General features: G+C 38.7%; 1 protein-coding gene across 2 annotated transcripts in view; it reads left to right on the forward strand.

The window, feature by feature from the left end:
* Positions 1-1,112: 1,112 nt before the first annotated feature.
* The window catches only part of ube2e1 (ubiquitin-conjugating enzyme E2E 1), a 48,183-nt gene continuing 32,820 nt past the window's right edge, over positions 1,113-16,475 (forward strand). Inside the window, exons 1-3 of one of the 2 annotated variants that reach the window (XM_079878090.1) lie at positions 1,113-1,131; positions 7,716-7,770; positions 8,402-8,562. In XM_079878090.1, the coding sequence (XP_079734216.1) occupies positions 8,408-8,562 (155 nt within the window). In that variant the 5' untranslated portion in view covers positions 1,113-1,131; positions 7,716-7,770; positions 8,402-8,407. Of the gene's footprint in view, positions 1,132-7,715; positions 7,771-8,401; positions 8,563-11,853; positions 11,905-16,475 lie in introns of those variants that run through there. The other variant, XM_079878089.1, reaches the window with a different exon arrangement.

The raw sequence follows: 16,475 nt of genomic DNA on the forward strand, positions 1-16,475 counted from the left end.
TTATTTTCATGTTATCACTGTGAAGCTGCTTTGATACAATCTGTATTGTAAAAAGTGCTATATAAATAAAGGTGACTTGACTTGACTTGACATTGTGTTCCTTGTTGCACTTTTAGTTTGTAGTCTAGTTCAGTTCCTGTTTCCTGTGATTACCTTATTGCTCCTTGATTGTTTTCACCTCTGTCTCATTACCATTGTTAGTGTATGTGTATTTATTTGTCAGGTTTTGTTCTTTTATGGTGTGTTTTGTTGGTATGTTCAGGTCTGTGCCCTGGATTTTTTTTTTTTTTTTTTTTTTTTTTTTTTTTTTTTTTTTTTTTTTTGTGGCTATTATGTTAATTGAAACTTTTACTGTGTGTGGACTCAATGCAGACATAAAAAAAAATACAAAAACACTGCTTCACTAAGTTACTTTGTTATGGTGAGCTTCTTTCCTCAAAACCATGCCTCACCATCACAGTAGCCTATATTTCACTTCTCTCAAAATTATTATTTTTTCATAAGGTCTTGAATGGTTTCTCACCATTAATTCTTGGACACGGTGTCTTATTTTTGTTCACATCAACTGTTGTCCTGTTCTGATCTCTCAGGTGACGTTTCGCACGAGAATCTACCACTGCAACATCAACAGTCAGGGTGTGATCTGTCTGGACATCCTGAAGGACAACTGGAGTCCAGCACTCACCATCTCCAAAGTGCTGATGTCCATCTGCTCTCTACTCACAGACTGTAACCCTGGTAAGATACACAACCATGTGAAACACTTTCTAACTTGTCTAACAAGAAGGGGTTGGAAAGAGCTGATTTGCTGGTCATGGGCTGAAGCTCCAGTGTTTGTCAGTATGTTGGAGCTCCACCTGTTTGACCTAGACTACAGAAAAGGCAGTTACAGGTGTGGGCATATATGCAGTTGCTTAATGCTCATGTATAAAACTGTGTACAATTGTTTTGTTTTTTGCTCTCATATTTGAGCTGCCGTGATGTTCTGAATAAATGCTGCTCTTCTGTAGATTTAGCGAATACTGTAAATTCTAAGACTGAACTGAACACACTTACAGACTGTTTCCAACGACTGGAGCAGATGTTAAACACCGACTTTCTCTGACTCAGCTCGTTTGGGCATGATCAGTCGTAAGTAATCAAGTTACATTGATAATCGGCCTTATAGTCGTTAAGTGCCCGGCTTAAATTGCATTAAGGCAGCATATGTGGTCTTGTTGCAAAATGTACGCTTGACTTATTTAATTTTTCACCATTTGAATATTCAATAAATATTTTTGGAATAATTTTATTCAGTCAGTTTTCCTAACAAAACAACCACAGTTGGCAAGTTTTAGGAGTTTAGTTTACATTAAGTGATGAACAAAGGATTGAATCAGCGTTTTAAACTTATTCAACGAGACATTTTTGTTGAGGTTTAAATCTGAGACATTAAGGCCTGGTTTAACAGACAAGGCTAAGATTATGACATGATTAGGCCTTAGGGCATTTAAGTAGCTTTTATAAACGTGCCTTTTGAAGAACATTACGGGTGTGTATATCTTGAGACAAAACAATGGCACTGATATGTTTTAAGAGGTGTCAGTACATGCTGATTTCAGTTCAGACAACTCAAACATGCATTTAATCTGGGACTTGCTTAAGCCTTGTCTGTGAACCATCCATTACAATTCTTTCTGGTGGTCTCTCACTCATGACTCAGGTCAAGTGCAAAATTGACCACTGATCTGTGAAATTCATTGCACCTCCATTTAATATGTGATTTAATTAGCTTGTATCTATCAGACATACTTTTTCATTTTTCTTTTTTAAGAGTAGAAATGAATGCATGCAGTGGTCAAACCAGTTGATAATCTTAAGTGAATTCATGTCAATATAGCTTATGTTACTCGCCTAATATGTCTGATTGTTACAGCCTAAATGTAAACTTTCTTAGCAGAACTTAAGTTTAATGTAATCAGTTCACTTTTCAACAATACAACTTTTTAGATTTATTTTTGTGTGCTACTAAAGCATGCCAGCTTTCTCAATATTTCAAGTTAAGTGCAGTTACATTTGATTGTATTGCACATGGTGCATGACAGTAAATACCTTACCCTCAAGATCGTGACTGAAATGGATCATTTTTAATTTGCTTTATTGCAGTGGTGGTGTTTCATCTGTCCCTTTAGAGAATTTTTGTAATATTGTGACCTGCCTACTGTCACAGTCATTGTGCTTTGTGAACTTAAACCATTTATGTCCATGTAAATTTAAAGTTCAAACTCAACTATTCTTGGGTGCGTTTCCCAAAAGCATCATTCGCCAGCAATGGTCGCAGGTTCCATTGAATTGTCAGTTTCATGAATTTAAAACGAATAGAATGTTCTATATGCTCATCAAGGCTATTGTCCCATACTCAATATAGTTCATGTGAGCATTAGTTTACAATGCTGTTGATTATTAGTTCAAGCCTCACAACTCAATATTCAGTAGATGTTATGATTTTTCAGAGCATGTCCAATGTGCTGATAGTGAAGCAGTTAAGCATCTCATAGTGACATTACATGTTATATCAGACATCTCTGTACATAAGCTCAGTGCTCATATTCACTCCATTAAAATGAGAAAGGTCATTGAGATGCAGGGGAAACAAGCAATCATGCATTATTTAGCATATTCTGGTCTAATTGCATAACAGATTCACCATCATTGCTGCACTCACTGCTGGTAAATTTGACATCTTATTTTCATATGCGTTTCAGATACTTTCCACAGCTAGGTACAAAATACAGCCTGAGAATCTTTTAAGAAAGGGTTGTCTTTTTGTCTGCCCGCTCTCTGTCGGGGACAATAGTATTCAATATATTTTGGGGAAATGTGGCATCCTGCTTCTCACACTGTGGTAAAGTAAAAATGTGAAGACACTAGAGTTTAATTTGAAGAGCTGGTTTGAACATCTGCATTCCCATTATTGCTATTAACTGCTCTTTTCTCACTGCTGTCATTTGTATGTTTGTTATTGGGAGAATGGCATGCAGCAACAATTGCTTGGCTATATATATTTTTTTATATTATTTATATATAGCCAAGCTATAAAATAATAAATAAACAAACTATCAGGGCTTTTACCCCTTTCAGTGTTTCTCACACACCCATCCCCCAGTTTCCCTGCTGTTGAGCTCAGGCTTTGGGACAGAATCAGGATATCCAACCCTCCCCCATGTCGTGTGCCCTTCCCCTCCAGTCTCTGTGACATCTATATGAGATTCAGCTCATTATTGTGGGGCAAGAGCCAATGACAGTTCTTTAACCTCTTATGTGCTTTCATCCCAATTACAAGCTCCTCCATGTGCCTCTAGGGTAACAACCTTTTAACCCCTCTTAAGTCCTGACACACTTTCCTTTACCGCATTAAATAATCCAATATGCTGGAATCATAAGGGTGTAGTTTCATTCACATAAAGGATGGCCAAAGACAAATGACAAGAGCTTTCTCAATCTTTTTTTTGTTTTGTTTTGTGCAATTTTTAGGATCTGGGTGGGGGGCCTCTTATAAAACACATGCATGGTCGTATTTGAACCTTAATTCTATGGTTTTTATCCCATGTCAAAAGTGAGGAACAAATCAGGATTTATAAAGGCAGAAACTGACATGAAAGTGTTCTTATGAGCGTACAACTTTTTGGCACTCGAATACAAGTAATTAAATTATTTCACAACATTATGAAAATGTAATTTAAAATTCCCAATTTTATGCACAAATGAGCAACATTTTAACTGCTTTAATGACTTCACTGAAATTAATTTATATGAATTATTTTCTGAAAATAAGACTCTTCACACACCTCATACAGAATCTGGGCCATGTCTAATGCACGTAGGCTACATTTTCCAAGAGCACATTTGGATTTCATTATCCATTGAGTGCCATTACTAAAACTTAAAGAGATACTTTTTATGAATTATTCATAGGTACATTTTGGAAACTGTTGTACTTTCACATTGAGACTTATTGTATGCACGTCTTTATAAATGCAGCGGCAGAGTTCAGAATATCAGTGTTAATGTTTTCGGCATGTTCAGAATATCAGTGTTAATGTTTTCTTCACTTTGGGAGTATTTCTAAAGTAGGAAAACATGATAGACCAGATCAGACAATAGTGTGAAGGGGGGCCAAACTGCTACGAACTTCTCTCACTATTCCTTTTCCTTACAGCTGGTCCTCTGGTAGGAAGCATCGCCACACACCAACAGACTGGAACCTGACAGGATAGCCAAACGGTAGACCAAACACTATGCCACAGACTCTGACCACAGTTCTAAATACATTAGTGTAATGAGAATTAGTGTATTTGTATTTGAGTTGTGCTAAATTGTGATTTAAAATTATGTGCCTATGCAAAAAGTCCTAAAAATCGCTTTTTCTGTAAAATGTAGCTTATTTACTTGAATTTGTAGTGAAATGTGAGATGGCTGTTTTTTTGCAACCTTCATTTCATGAAACAAGCTCATTTTGTTTTTCATTTGATATAATTGTTACTGTTTTTTTTCTTTTAAAATATTAAAAAGAAACACATTGTGAGACTACATTGTTCATATTCTAATAAGAAAACGAATTACTAAAAGAGTTTGTACTGTTTGACTGTTGTAAGTATTGGTCAGCCTGTTCACATTTGTTTATTACAACGGTTAAGATTTCTTTCAATAAATGAATGGCTTACCACATGTTTAACCAGACTAATAGTCTTGTCAGTAGTGCTCTGTGGCTTGTTAATATTTTCCATCCACCTTTCAATATGACAGGCATCAAAACCACAAACCTATTGTTATGAGTAGCTTTATGAATGTTCATGACACAACTATCATACGCATTACCACAAATGCAGTTGTTGCAAAACAACAATGGTAGTCAAACAATATAGTCCATAATCTCACCATTGCTGGAAAATCACAACTCTTAATGTGCACAATATTTGCAGATATCATATACAGACAATTTGCATCTCTCCTTTATCACCATTTCAGTAGGTTATAGAACAAAAATATCACATTCTACATAATTTTGCTTTTGTTGGAATAAAAAGTCTCACCTCATTTAGTGTAGTTTTATATTTATTATGTTTACTCTTGCCTTGTCAAGATGAATATTTCATATGTTACTGGAGAAAAAAATAGTTTTCTTTTATTTGGCACAAGGTACAAAAATATTGACTCTTAAAAATTTGGTGTGGTATGAATTTTGATCTGTTCAAATTATAAATATAATTTCGGTGGCAGGATTGAAGGCTCCTGGTACTGTGGTTTTGAAGAGAGAAAATATAATTACTGACAGTAACATTGACATCCTGACACCAAGGCCCATCTTTTTCCACTCACTGTCATTTCTGCCAAACTGCATCTGAAAGTAAATAATGGAAAAAAGAAAGCAGAAAAAACATAACTCTCAGAACTGAGAAATTCAGATTTATTCTCTTTACACAGCCATTCCCAAATCTGTACAGTATATACTGTACGTTTCCCTGACATTGGCAGGAACTATGGCGACTTTATTTGAGAACAAATTAGAAAATAGTGCAGTGTATACTTTAATACATCATTTTAAAAAAGCCATTATGAATACACATTACATTAAACATGACAACAATGTAAACATGAAATATTAAGTCTATAGTATACTGCACTGTTTGCAGTAAGACCTAATATTCCATTGTGAACATAACCAGTGATTTTAGAACATCTATAAGCAATGTATGAAGTCATTCCCTCTTTCTAGAGTCAAAACAACTATTTTAAATGGCAAGTATAGAATCTCTTATTGACTTCAAGTGTGTATGTGGCATCGGTTGTTGAGTGTAACTCCTAATGATTGTCTGCAGCAGTCAGACTATCTGCCCACATCAATAAAAGACATCAAGAAAGATTTTTCGCTGCACTCAGCCTGCACTGCATCCAGTGTGCAACACCACATCGAGAGTCTGTAAAGCAGACAGACAGGAAGTAGATCGGCTCACCTTCCCCTTTCCAAATGTGTGGAGGGTGTTTGTTTCTTCAAATATCTAAGATGGAATAATGGGGGGTTTCCTATAAAACAATGGCACATGATGTGGGTGAGATCATGCCACAGCGATCATTGCCTGAAGAAGGAAGGAACTTGACCGCACATTTTACTCTACCAGTATTACATCACAAGTGTGATCCTCAGATCTTACACAGTTACAAGGCCCTAAATAAGCTATTCTTAAAAGACCAAAAGTGGATTGCAAGTCTGTTCTGATGGTCGTCAACAGCGGCAAAAGCAAATAAAACAACATAACCATATAACATAAATAGGCTCATCATCTTTTAAAAGGGAAGTAATTCACTTCCTATATCTTTTGTAAATAAAATGAACAAATCATTGGACCTATGCCATTATTGGTAATTTGAATAGCCCACACTGTGATTTTAATAACATTTTTTTGTTTATGTTGAATGATAAACAAGTGCGGTACTGTACATGTTGAACAGTCACTTGATGTAATATACAATTTGGATCCTAAAGCAGAAACAGTTGAGAACCTCTGATGTGACCTGTTTTGGGGAAATGTTCGAAAATGCAATCCACTACAGATATCCTATTATTTCTAATAAAGTAAACTGGAAAACAGATAACTTTATTTACTTTATGGAAAAGGAAAGTTTCACAAATAAAAACTTCCCGTGTCTCTAAAATCCCATGCTTGTGTGCAACTTATACTGTATGTGTTCATGTGATTGTGATTGTGACAGGCATTTCACATACTTGTGAAATGATTAATATGTTCTGTAAATGACTTACAGACTCAAATAAACATTAGTTTAATCTCTCCAAACTGGATTGATGTTCAACTAAATTACTTTACAATGTCCTTTATACGGCATCTGTAACTTTAATATTTTTGGTTTAGTTTTTAATAGTCTTTTATCAACTTAGACTGGGAATTGATAATGCAAGAGTTTGTAATAAGATTGTGGCATACATAAATTGTTTTGAGTCTGTGTGCAGACCATAGAGATAGGCTTTGCCTTTGTGTCAGTAGTCTAACTCTTTTCATGTATTTCCACGTTAAATTATTTTTATCATTATATCTTTATTATTTATTAGCTTAATTATTGTGTGGTAGTATTTATTGCACCTGAGTGTACAGTAGAAGTATATTGTGTAAATTAAGTTTTATAAAGTAGCTAACAAAAGAGCAAATAAACGAATAATAACCTATTACCCAATAAATAAATCAACCAATGTGATCAACAGGCCTAATAATAAGTACCACACGATAATTAAGCTAATTAATAATCAAAGATATTTATGTGTGTGTTCTCTGTGCTTTACAGAGAATACACACATAAATGTAAACGTGTACAAAAAATAAAAAATAAAATAAACATTAATAATAAAATATAAATAAAATAAAATAAAGGTTGGAGTGGATTCATATGAAAATATTATGTTAATTGCCATTTAACTGTCCGTTGACACTCCAACTCTTCAAGGACCATTTTGTGCTGATATTACGTCTCTCTCTCTCTCTCTCTCTCTCTCTCTCTCTCTCTCTCTCTCTCTCTCTCTCTCTCTCTCTCTCTCTCTCTCTCTCTCTCTCTCTCTCTCTCTCTCTCTCTCTCTCTCTCTCTCTCTCTCTCTCTCTCTCTCTCTCTCTCTCTCTCTCTCTCTCTCTCTCTCTCTCTCTCTCTCTCTCTCTCTCTCTCTGCAGCAGCACTTCCGCTCTGAGAGACACGCGCGTCCACGGACACACACCGACACAAAGAGAGGTACACAACCCTTCAAACCTTACAATATACTTCAAATTTCTATCATGTTTACGTCGGTGGTGCGTTAGGATGCTTTTATTCTCGTCTGCATTGTAAGGGTCAGAAACAATTACCCATCGATGATAAATGAAGATTGAGCTCAGGCAACTACGATCCTATAGTTATGACGACACAATTACTGTGTTTTTACCGTATCTATTCACCGGATTTGTGGGACGGGGTAAAGTTGGAGTTTGGTGAACTCGACATTGATGCGTGTTTGTGCTTGACTTCCTTCGGTTTAATCTCGTGTCATTGATCGCGTGTGTAGCCTACGGACTCGGTTCGATCAGACTCAGCGTTGGGACAAACACAAACGACGGATTAACGTCTGACCGTTTAGAGGTGGCTTTACTGTTATTCTGAGATACAAGGAGTAGGCTAATCGCGCAGGATCGCGCCGTGTTGTTGATCTGGAGTTAAAGGTCAAACCCGCGTCGAAACACTTGATACATGGTTACATTCATACATTGTTACACCCCCATTGCTTCGTTACACATTGTTACATCTTTGCGTTGATACGCTGTTCTATTCTCACAGTTTTTTTACATAATTTTTCTCAATGAAGTGTATGTTTGTTTCTCTCTCATAGATCGGGATGTCGGATGAGGACTCGCGAGCCAGCTCTAGTTCATCCTCCTCTTCATCCTCCTCCACCCATCAGCAGCAGGAGAAAGACACACCTGGGAAAAAGAGAGACAACAAAGCCAACATGAGCAAGACCTCTAAACTCCTCTCCACCAGCGCCAAGAGGTGAGCAGACCACATGAGTCCCCACTCCTAGACTACATTCAGACTGTGGGCAAATGTGGCCCAAAGCTGTTTTTTTATTTCTTTTTTGTTCACATGTGACTCAAATCTAGTCTGGCTATCACCAGACCAAGCTCAATCTTTTAATATTGAACATGGGTCTGGGGAGTCTGCTATGTATTCTCTACTGCACAAGAGGCATGATCAACGGGCATAGTTCAAATGACTCTGTACGCAACTGGATAGTCCTTCAACCAATCACACCAACGATCCGGGTGAAGTACTTTACAGAGCGACGTGAAAACTCCAGGCAGGAAATGTGTAACCAAACGTGTTGATTAGCGATTTGCAGTAGTAGCAAGGGAATCGAGTGATTTTTGCAGGTTATGCCCCCAAAAAAAGATGAAAGTTAGTGGTATTTACACCCAATCAAGCGATTTGTTTGCTAAAAAGAAGCCATTGAGCATTGTCGAGAGGTTAAAAGGAATTGGACTGAGCCATAACGGATTGGATTAAACCCGCCAGGTAGATAAGCCCGTTTTTGATTGGTTCCCGCAAATTTGTAAAGGAAGCAGCAGAGATAAATGTACAGGTTTCCAGCCTGAGCTGCAGGACGAAATCAAATCGCAGGCAGATCAGGCTGGGTTTACCCAGTCTAACTCAAATCTGTTTTTCTCATGACAGTGTAAACAGCTCAAACCACATGGTATCTGATCTTTTCAATTCCGATTTGTGCCACTTCCATGTGTGGTACTAAATCCGATACAGGCTAGATATTTTGCAATGTGATCTCCGTCTGAACAGTCAAGTGACTACAGTGGCTCAACCATAAGTTTATCAAGCGACGAGAATACTTTTTGTGCGAAAAACAAACAAAAATAACGACTTTATTCATCTATTCATTTTCTTTTGTGTGGGCCTCTGAGTGAGTTCACGTAGTGTAACAGTGCAGCGCTTCTGGCAGGGAACTACACTAACCTTTTCCACTGGTGGCACTTGCGCTACGAACTTTTTCAGTTACTGCCGCAAAACATGATTTGGTCGCACAAATTATTTATAGTAAGATGTGCTTTTTATTTTACTTGCCATCTTGTTTTCGTTAACATTGGTTGGGATAAGATTTACTGCAATAGAAAATACAGTACACAGCTGTCTCTACACTTCGCGTGCTTCATACTGTCATTGTGAAGCTTCAATGATTCGTGTTTGAATTGTTTTGACGCAGTGACAAATTTGGACAGTCCTGCAATTGAAGGCCCACAGAATTTACAGTACACACAGTGCATTGCTCCATCTTGGTACCTTAACCACTGGTATTGTTCGAGCCACTGGTGTCGAAATTCATATGTCCGTATAGAGGTGTAACGGTTCACAAAATTCATGGTTCAGTTCGATACGATACACTTGTGTCACGGTTCGGTACGTTTTTGATACAGCAAAAAGAAAGAAATGCCAGAGAAATTTCCTTGATTTAATTTTTTTAATTCTTTTTTTTTTTAAATTAAAACTAACATCATAAAGTATATATATATATATATATATATATATATATATATATAATTATTTATTTATTTTTTTTACTTTGAGCAATTCTGGAGCAATAATTGACTTTTCTTAGGAGCATATAAAACAAAACAGCTCCTTGACATGAAATGTAATATTGTAGTAGTTATAAACAAAGGTTTATTTTAGTTCAGATTAACATTTGAGGGCAGCAATTGTATTCATAATGTCAAAATAAAACCGACGTAATGTTACTTGAAGGCATTATAGCCTACTATTCCTGCCAAACTTCCATGGTTGCAGTTAGTGTAACTACAGTAAATCCATTGTGAATGTTGCAGATCTGTGGACACTGGATAGTTCATTCATGGCACAATGTTTCTTCCTGGTTTCCACGTCAACGCTGTTTGATCCGTTAATAACAGAGAAATGCGAATGTTTCTCACTAGATCTCGCAGCGATGTTATTACTTCTGTGGCGAATTCAAATGCTTTCTTTACTGGATCTCTTATTAGCGCTGTGTAGTAACAGTGTCGCATGATCACGATCGGCTCGCGCTGCACTGGTCCAAACTGATAAACGGTCCTTCAACCACACTATAACGAGCAGTTTCGTTCTGCTTGCATTACGTTTGCCATTTGATGTTGGGCAATGTTGTGGTCGCGCCGACGTCTCTTACATTATGAGCGCGCTTACATTTGAAATAACGAAATTTTGGTCGGCAGGAAAAATGGTCCAACGAACCGTTCGGTTTGAAAATGCGTACCGAAAACCGAACCCAACTTGATGTGTTGAATGCTCAGAGCACGTTATAAAACGTATTCTTAAAATACACATTTCTGTTTTAATAAATGTTCATAGTAAATCATAGCATATTGCCTAAAACATAAGGTAGGTACAAAAATAATCAGTCATACATTTTACAGTCAATCAGTCATACACGAGACTGCCCATTAAAAATTAGGGTCGCAATGGCATTTCAAAAGGTTGCATATGCGACCATTTTGGTCGCAGTATAGTTCCCTGGCTTCTGGGTTGTACGTCAGAACGTAGGCTCATTATTGGCCGATGCTGGTCACAGGGTTTTTAGTCGTTTTCACGGATCTATGTGAATGGGAATCGTTTTGAAAATGGTGTTGCATGTACGCAAAAACGCAAAGGAAAAACATCTTTGTTTTAAGCATATCGTTGTCGTGTAAACGTCGTGTCATTATAAACTGTCACTTTGTTATGAACTAAATAAATCGCTTAAAACAGGGGTGTCCAATACTGCTCCTAGAGGGCCACTGTTCTGTGAAGTTCAACTTCAACCCCAATTAAACACACCTGAACCAGCTAGTCAAGGTCTTACTAGCCATTCCAGAAATATCCAGGCAAGGTGTGCTGAGGCAAGTTGGAGCTCTACAGGACAGTGGCCCTCCAGGACCGAGTTTGGACACCGCTAACTTAAAATGTAGCCAATATTTTTCATTTAAAATGGCAAATTTAGACAAAAAAAAGTTTAGTACTTTTCAGCAGAGCAGCATGAAAAATATTAAATACTGAGGGGGGATCATTTGGCCATATCTTATTGTCAAAGGTTGTTACAGGCCTGTCACCATTTTTATCCTTTCATCAACCATGGAACCGCACACACAGGATTGTGGGGATAGCAGAGGCAGCCAATGATACAATTATGCTGCCTTCAAAAGCTGACCAGATGAAGGATTTGAAGGCGCCGTCACGTCGTCTTAGGCAGGTTTTTTTTTTTCCTCGGACAACCGGTTTCACAGCTTTCATGTCTTCTTTCAGGATTCAGAAAGAGCTAGCTGACATCATGTTGGACCCCCCACCAAACTGCAGGTGAGGAAATGCTTTGGCTTTATTTGAAATTCTCCACTTGCATTAGTGGGTATCAATGTTTGGTTCATGCTTGATTAAAGAACCAGATGCAACAAACAGACTTCTTATAGCAAATAGAGGTGCGGCTACATAAGCAAGATATTGTTGGCCAAAAGAGGTCCATTGTCTATTGTCAATAGAGTAGCTATGTATGAAGCACAGCTTGCACAGAAGTCACTTTCAAACAAAAAATATTTTTGTTGGTGAAGATGGCGAATTTGTGTGACCAACTTCTCAAAATCTGCTCAGGGTACTTTGTCCATTAGACTACTAATTGCACAGATTCCTATTGAAATTTCGGCAAGCAGTGGTAATGTGACCACTCTTTAACTCTGGTCTTGGTTGTAGTTGTTGCAGTGTATCCTCTAGCTCTTTAATTGTATGTGGTTGACATCAGTTGCCTGTCTAAATACATTCATGCAACTGATTCATAGAGGTCAAAGTGTGGTTGATGCTGTTGCAGTGTCATGTTCTAGATAACCCGTGAACCTTTCCCAGCAGTTGTTGTCTCAGGAGTGATGGATAAGCATGATACTTAACTTTTATTTTGTTTGTACTAACTGTGCGTTCACACCGGACGCGAATAGCGCGTCAAATTCGCGCCTGCCGCGTCTAGTTATACGCGTGACCACTTTGTGTTAATTCGCGCGGTCAAGAGCGAAATTGACGCGCGTAAAAACAAAAGTTTGAAGCGAAATTTACGCGCGTTAGAGGCGAAAGTTTCGAAACCTGTTGGCGGCCATCTTTTTTAGATGTTTATCGAGCATTAGCATTATTCGAGAGAGTCACAGCTCGTATATGCTCTGGAGAGCAGAAACAGCTGCGTAGGGGACATCGTCGCTGTACTCGGATCCACCAGACCCTCCGGAGGGTTTCAGGAGTTTCACAATTTGCTCCAGGAGCTAGGTTTGGTGGACCTAACGGTGAGGACGCTGACGAGGACAGCGTAGGCCGTATAAGGCCTAGGCCTCGAGTGGTTGCTGCCTGGCGAGCCCGCGCTGTACAGCCCGGCGCGAGGTTCACCCTCGCCCGCACCCACCTAATCTGTCATTTATTTTTGTTTTGATAATAAATGGAGCCAGCCTCCAAAAGTGAAACCTGTCCTGTGATTTTTTTTAAAAAGTTTTTATACACTAAATTGTGTTTGTTGTCTTTACATTAGCTTAATAATGTTTCATATAATCTAGAATAGATGGAATAAATAGCATTCAATACAAAATGAGTATCTCTCATATATTGAAATCGAGTTTTTATGTGAAAGATTTGCTTTGTTGTGCATTTTAGTCATATTACAAAATAATTTATTGAGGCCAAACATAACATTATAAACTGTCACTTCACCACGTGACAGCAGCAAGCAGGCTCCTGATTGGTTAACGCGGCGCGAATTGACGCAGAAGTTCAGATTTTTCAACTCGCGCGGCAGACGCGAATTCGCGTCAAACGCGTGAATGCACAAAAAGTACTTCATAAAATCATTCGCGCATAACGCGCTTAACGCGCCATCTTAAAGCGCGTATTTTTTTCGGTCTCCATGTTATACAATGAGTGCATTCACACCGCACGCAGAGGCGGCGCGGCAGAGCAGGAGCAGCAGTGCAGCGATCGTTTCGGCGCCGAGTCTATTTTTGCTGCGCCGCTTACGCTGAATTAAAGTGACAATGCATTGATCATGGCCAAAATACACCGCAGTTTTATCCAAAAAGCGCATTGATGATATCTATTGTGTTTTAAACAGTCAATCAAATGACCAAAAACAATTTAAAAAGAAAACAAATGTCCAAAAACAAACTTGTTGCCCGAACAATGAAAAAACAGAGATGAAGCAAAAGTTATAAATGAAATTATTAATAAAATAAGCTTCTTGACAAGTATTTTCTCTTAAATGTATTTGAAAACGAAATAAAGCAATGCCAAATTATCCATTATAGAGTACTCTGTCTGTACAAAACCCGCAGTTCAGGCGCGCGTGACAAATGCTGCCAATGTGAAAGCAAAACGCGCGTCCTGCTCCTGCTCACCATACGCACTGCTCCTGCTCTGCTCACGCTCTGCTATCGCGTGCAGTGTGAAACCGGCGTCACACTGCACGCATTAGCAGAGCGTGCAGCGCGTATTTTTTCCGGCGCCCATGTTAACATATTAGAGCATTCACACCGCACGCAGAGGCGGCGCGGCAGCGCGTAGCAGGAGCAGAGCAGGAGCAGAGCAGACGCAGCAGTACCGCGATTGTTTCGGCGCCGAGTCTATTTTTGCTGCGCCGCTTACGCTGAATTAAAGTGACAATGCATTGATCATGGCCAAAATACACCACAGTTTTATCCAAAAAGTGCATAGATGAGATCTATTGTGTTTTAAACAGTCGATCAAATGAACAGCAATTTAAAAAGAAAACAAATGTCCAAAAACAATCTTGTTGCCAGAACAATAAAAACAGAGATGAACCAAAAGTTATATAAATGAAATTATTAATAAAATAAGCTTGTTGACAAGTCTTTTCTCTTAAATGTATTTGAAAACGAAATAAAGCAATGGCAACTTATCCATTATAGAGTACTCTGTCTGTAGGCTACACAACCCGTGGGTGGTTCAGCCGCGCGTGACAAACGCTGCCAGTGTGAAAGCAAAACGCGCGTGTCCTGCTCCTGCTCACCATACGCACTGCTCCTGCGCTGCTTACGCTCTGCTAACGCGTGCCGTGTGAAACCGGCGTCAATTCGCGCCATTCGCGCGAACGAGGCGTATTCGTGTCTACCGCTCTACGCCTCATTCGTGCCGCAGGAATTTTTTACGCACGTAATGCATCTTTGCATTGACTTAACATTGAAATCACTCGCGCCTGACGCGCTATTCGCGTCCGGTGTGAACGCACCATTATTAGAGTAGAATATCAGGAAAGTGTGTTATATATTTGACCCAGAGAGCTCCAGTCTAACCCCCTGAGCATGATATGCTCACCAGAACAGCAGGATCTGATGTGTTTGTGTGTCTTTGTGGGGTCAAGTTGGTAATAAATGTAAAAAATGTGACACATTTATGTGACACATTTATGTGACTTTTCCAGAAAACACAGTATAACAGAGAGTGTGGTATCATTATATTATCTTTGATTATCTTGTTGGCTCTTGACAAGTTGCTTTTGTTCTAATTTTGTAAGTCGCTTTGGAACAGCATCTGCTAAATGCTAATGTAAATCTCTGTTGTATGGTGATATTGATATGGTGTTGGCAATATTGTTAAGAGGAAATGCATGTGCTATTATAATTTCGATGTTGGGTAATACAGGGGGATTTTAGCCTTTCATTAGTACTGGGTCACAGGCTGTCCTTTAAAAAAAAGTGTCCCCATATTTAGGGGCCAAGCACCGAAGGTGCGGAGGCACCTATTGTATCTGTTCCCGTTCTTCTTCTTCTTCTTCTTCTTCTTCTTCCGCTCTGGGAGTCTATGGCAGCCCATAGAACCGCTTGCGGGAAAGTTATGAAATTTGACACACTGATAGAGGACTGTCTGAAAAGTCACCATAGCAAATTTGGTGTCTTAAAACCAATCCCTCTAGCGCCACCAACTGTCCAAAGTTTCACTCATGTTTATGCTAATAACTTTTGAACCCTAAGGCCTATCAACAAAATTATTTTGTCCACTTATTCCCCAGCTCAAGACGATTTGATTGCACCCTATGACGTCATTTTCCGTCATGGAAATGTTTCCGCCATTTTGAATTTTCAGAAAAACCTACTTTTTCGAACTCCTCCTAGGCCGTTGCTCCGATTTTCACGAAAATTTAACCAGATCATCTCCAGACCATGTCGACAAAAAGTTATGGAATTCAAGTTGATTCGTCAAACCGTTTTCGATAAACCCACGAACAAATTTTACGTAGCGCTTGCGAAAACAGATGTAAGGCTGTATCTCCGCAACGGTTTATCGGATTCAGACCAAACTTGGTACATATTGTCACAAGCATGACCTGAGGCTACATGCTGTGTTTCGGCGCAGCGCCACCTACTGGTCCGGAGATATGAAAAATGGCTATTTTTGCTTATAACTTCTGAACAGTTTGTCCAAAAATCATAAAATTGGTCTCGTTAGATTCAGGGCAACATGCCGAGTCGACTGATATACAATTTTACCATATCGGCCATTTTGACTGTCGGCCATTTTGAATTATGTGCTAAAATGCTGTATTTTATGAACGCATGAACGGATTGTTACGAAACTTGGAATGGGTCATCAGCACGATGTCCTGAAAGAACCTGAGAAGTTTCGAAACAGCGCCACCTAGTTGGGATTTTTTTTTTCAAATGCTTATAACTTTGGGTGTGGTCGACTTATTTTCACGAGACTCATCTAATTAGACTCCTGAATCCTTGCCGAGTCCTACGATACCAAACATGCCTTACGGTTTGTGTAGCGTTGTGATTTGGCGCTTAAAAAACATTTGGCTATATCTTCGAAACCGCTAGTCCGATCGAGACGAAACCACCATCAGAAGTTTGGAAACATAGGTCGATAGCTATTCGCCAATGCCCAAA

This window comes from Squalius cephalus, assembly GCF_949319135.1.
Source record: "Squalius cephalus genome assembly, chromosome: 8".
In the NCBI taxonomy this organism is placed as follows: domain Eukaryota; kingdom Metazoa; phylum Chordata; class Actinopteri; order Cypriniformes; family Leuciscidae; genus Squalius; species Squalius cephalus.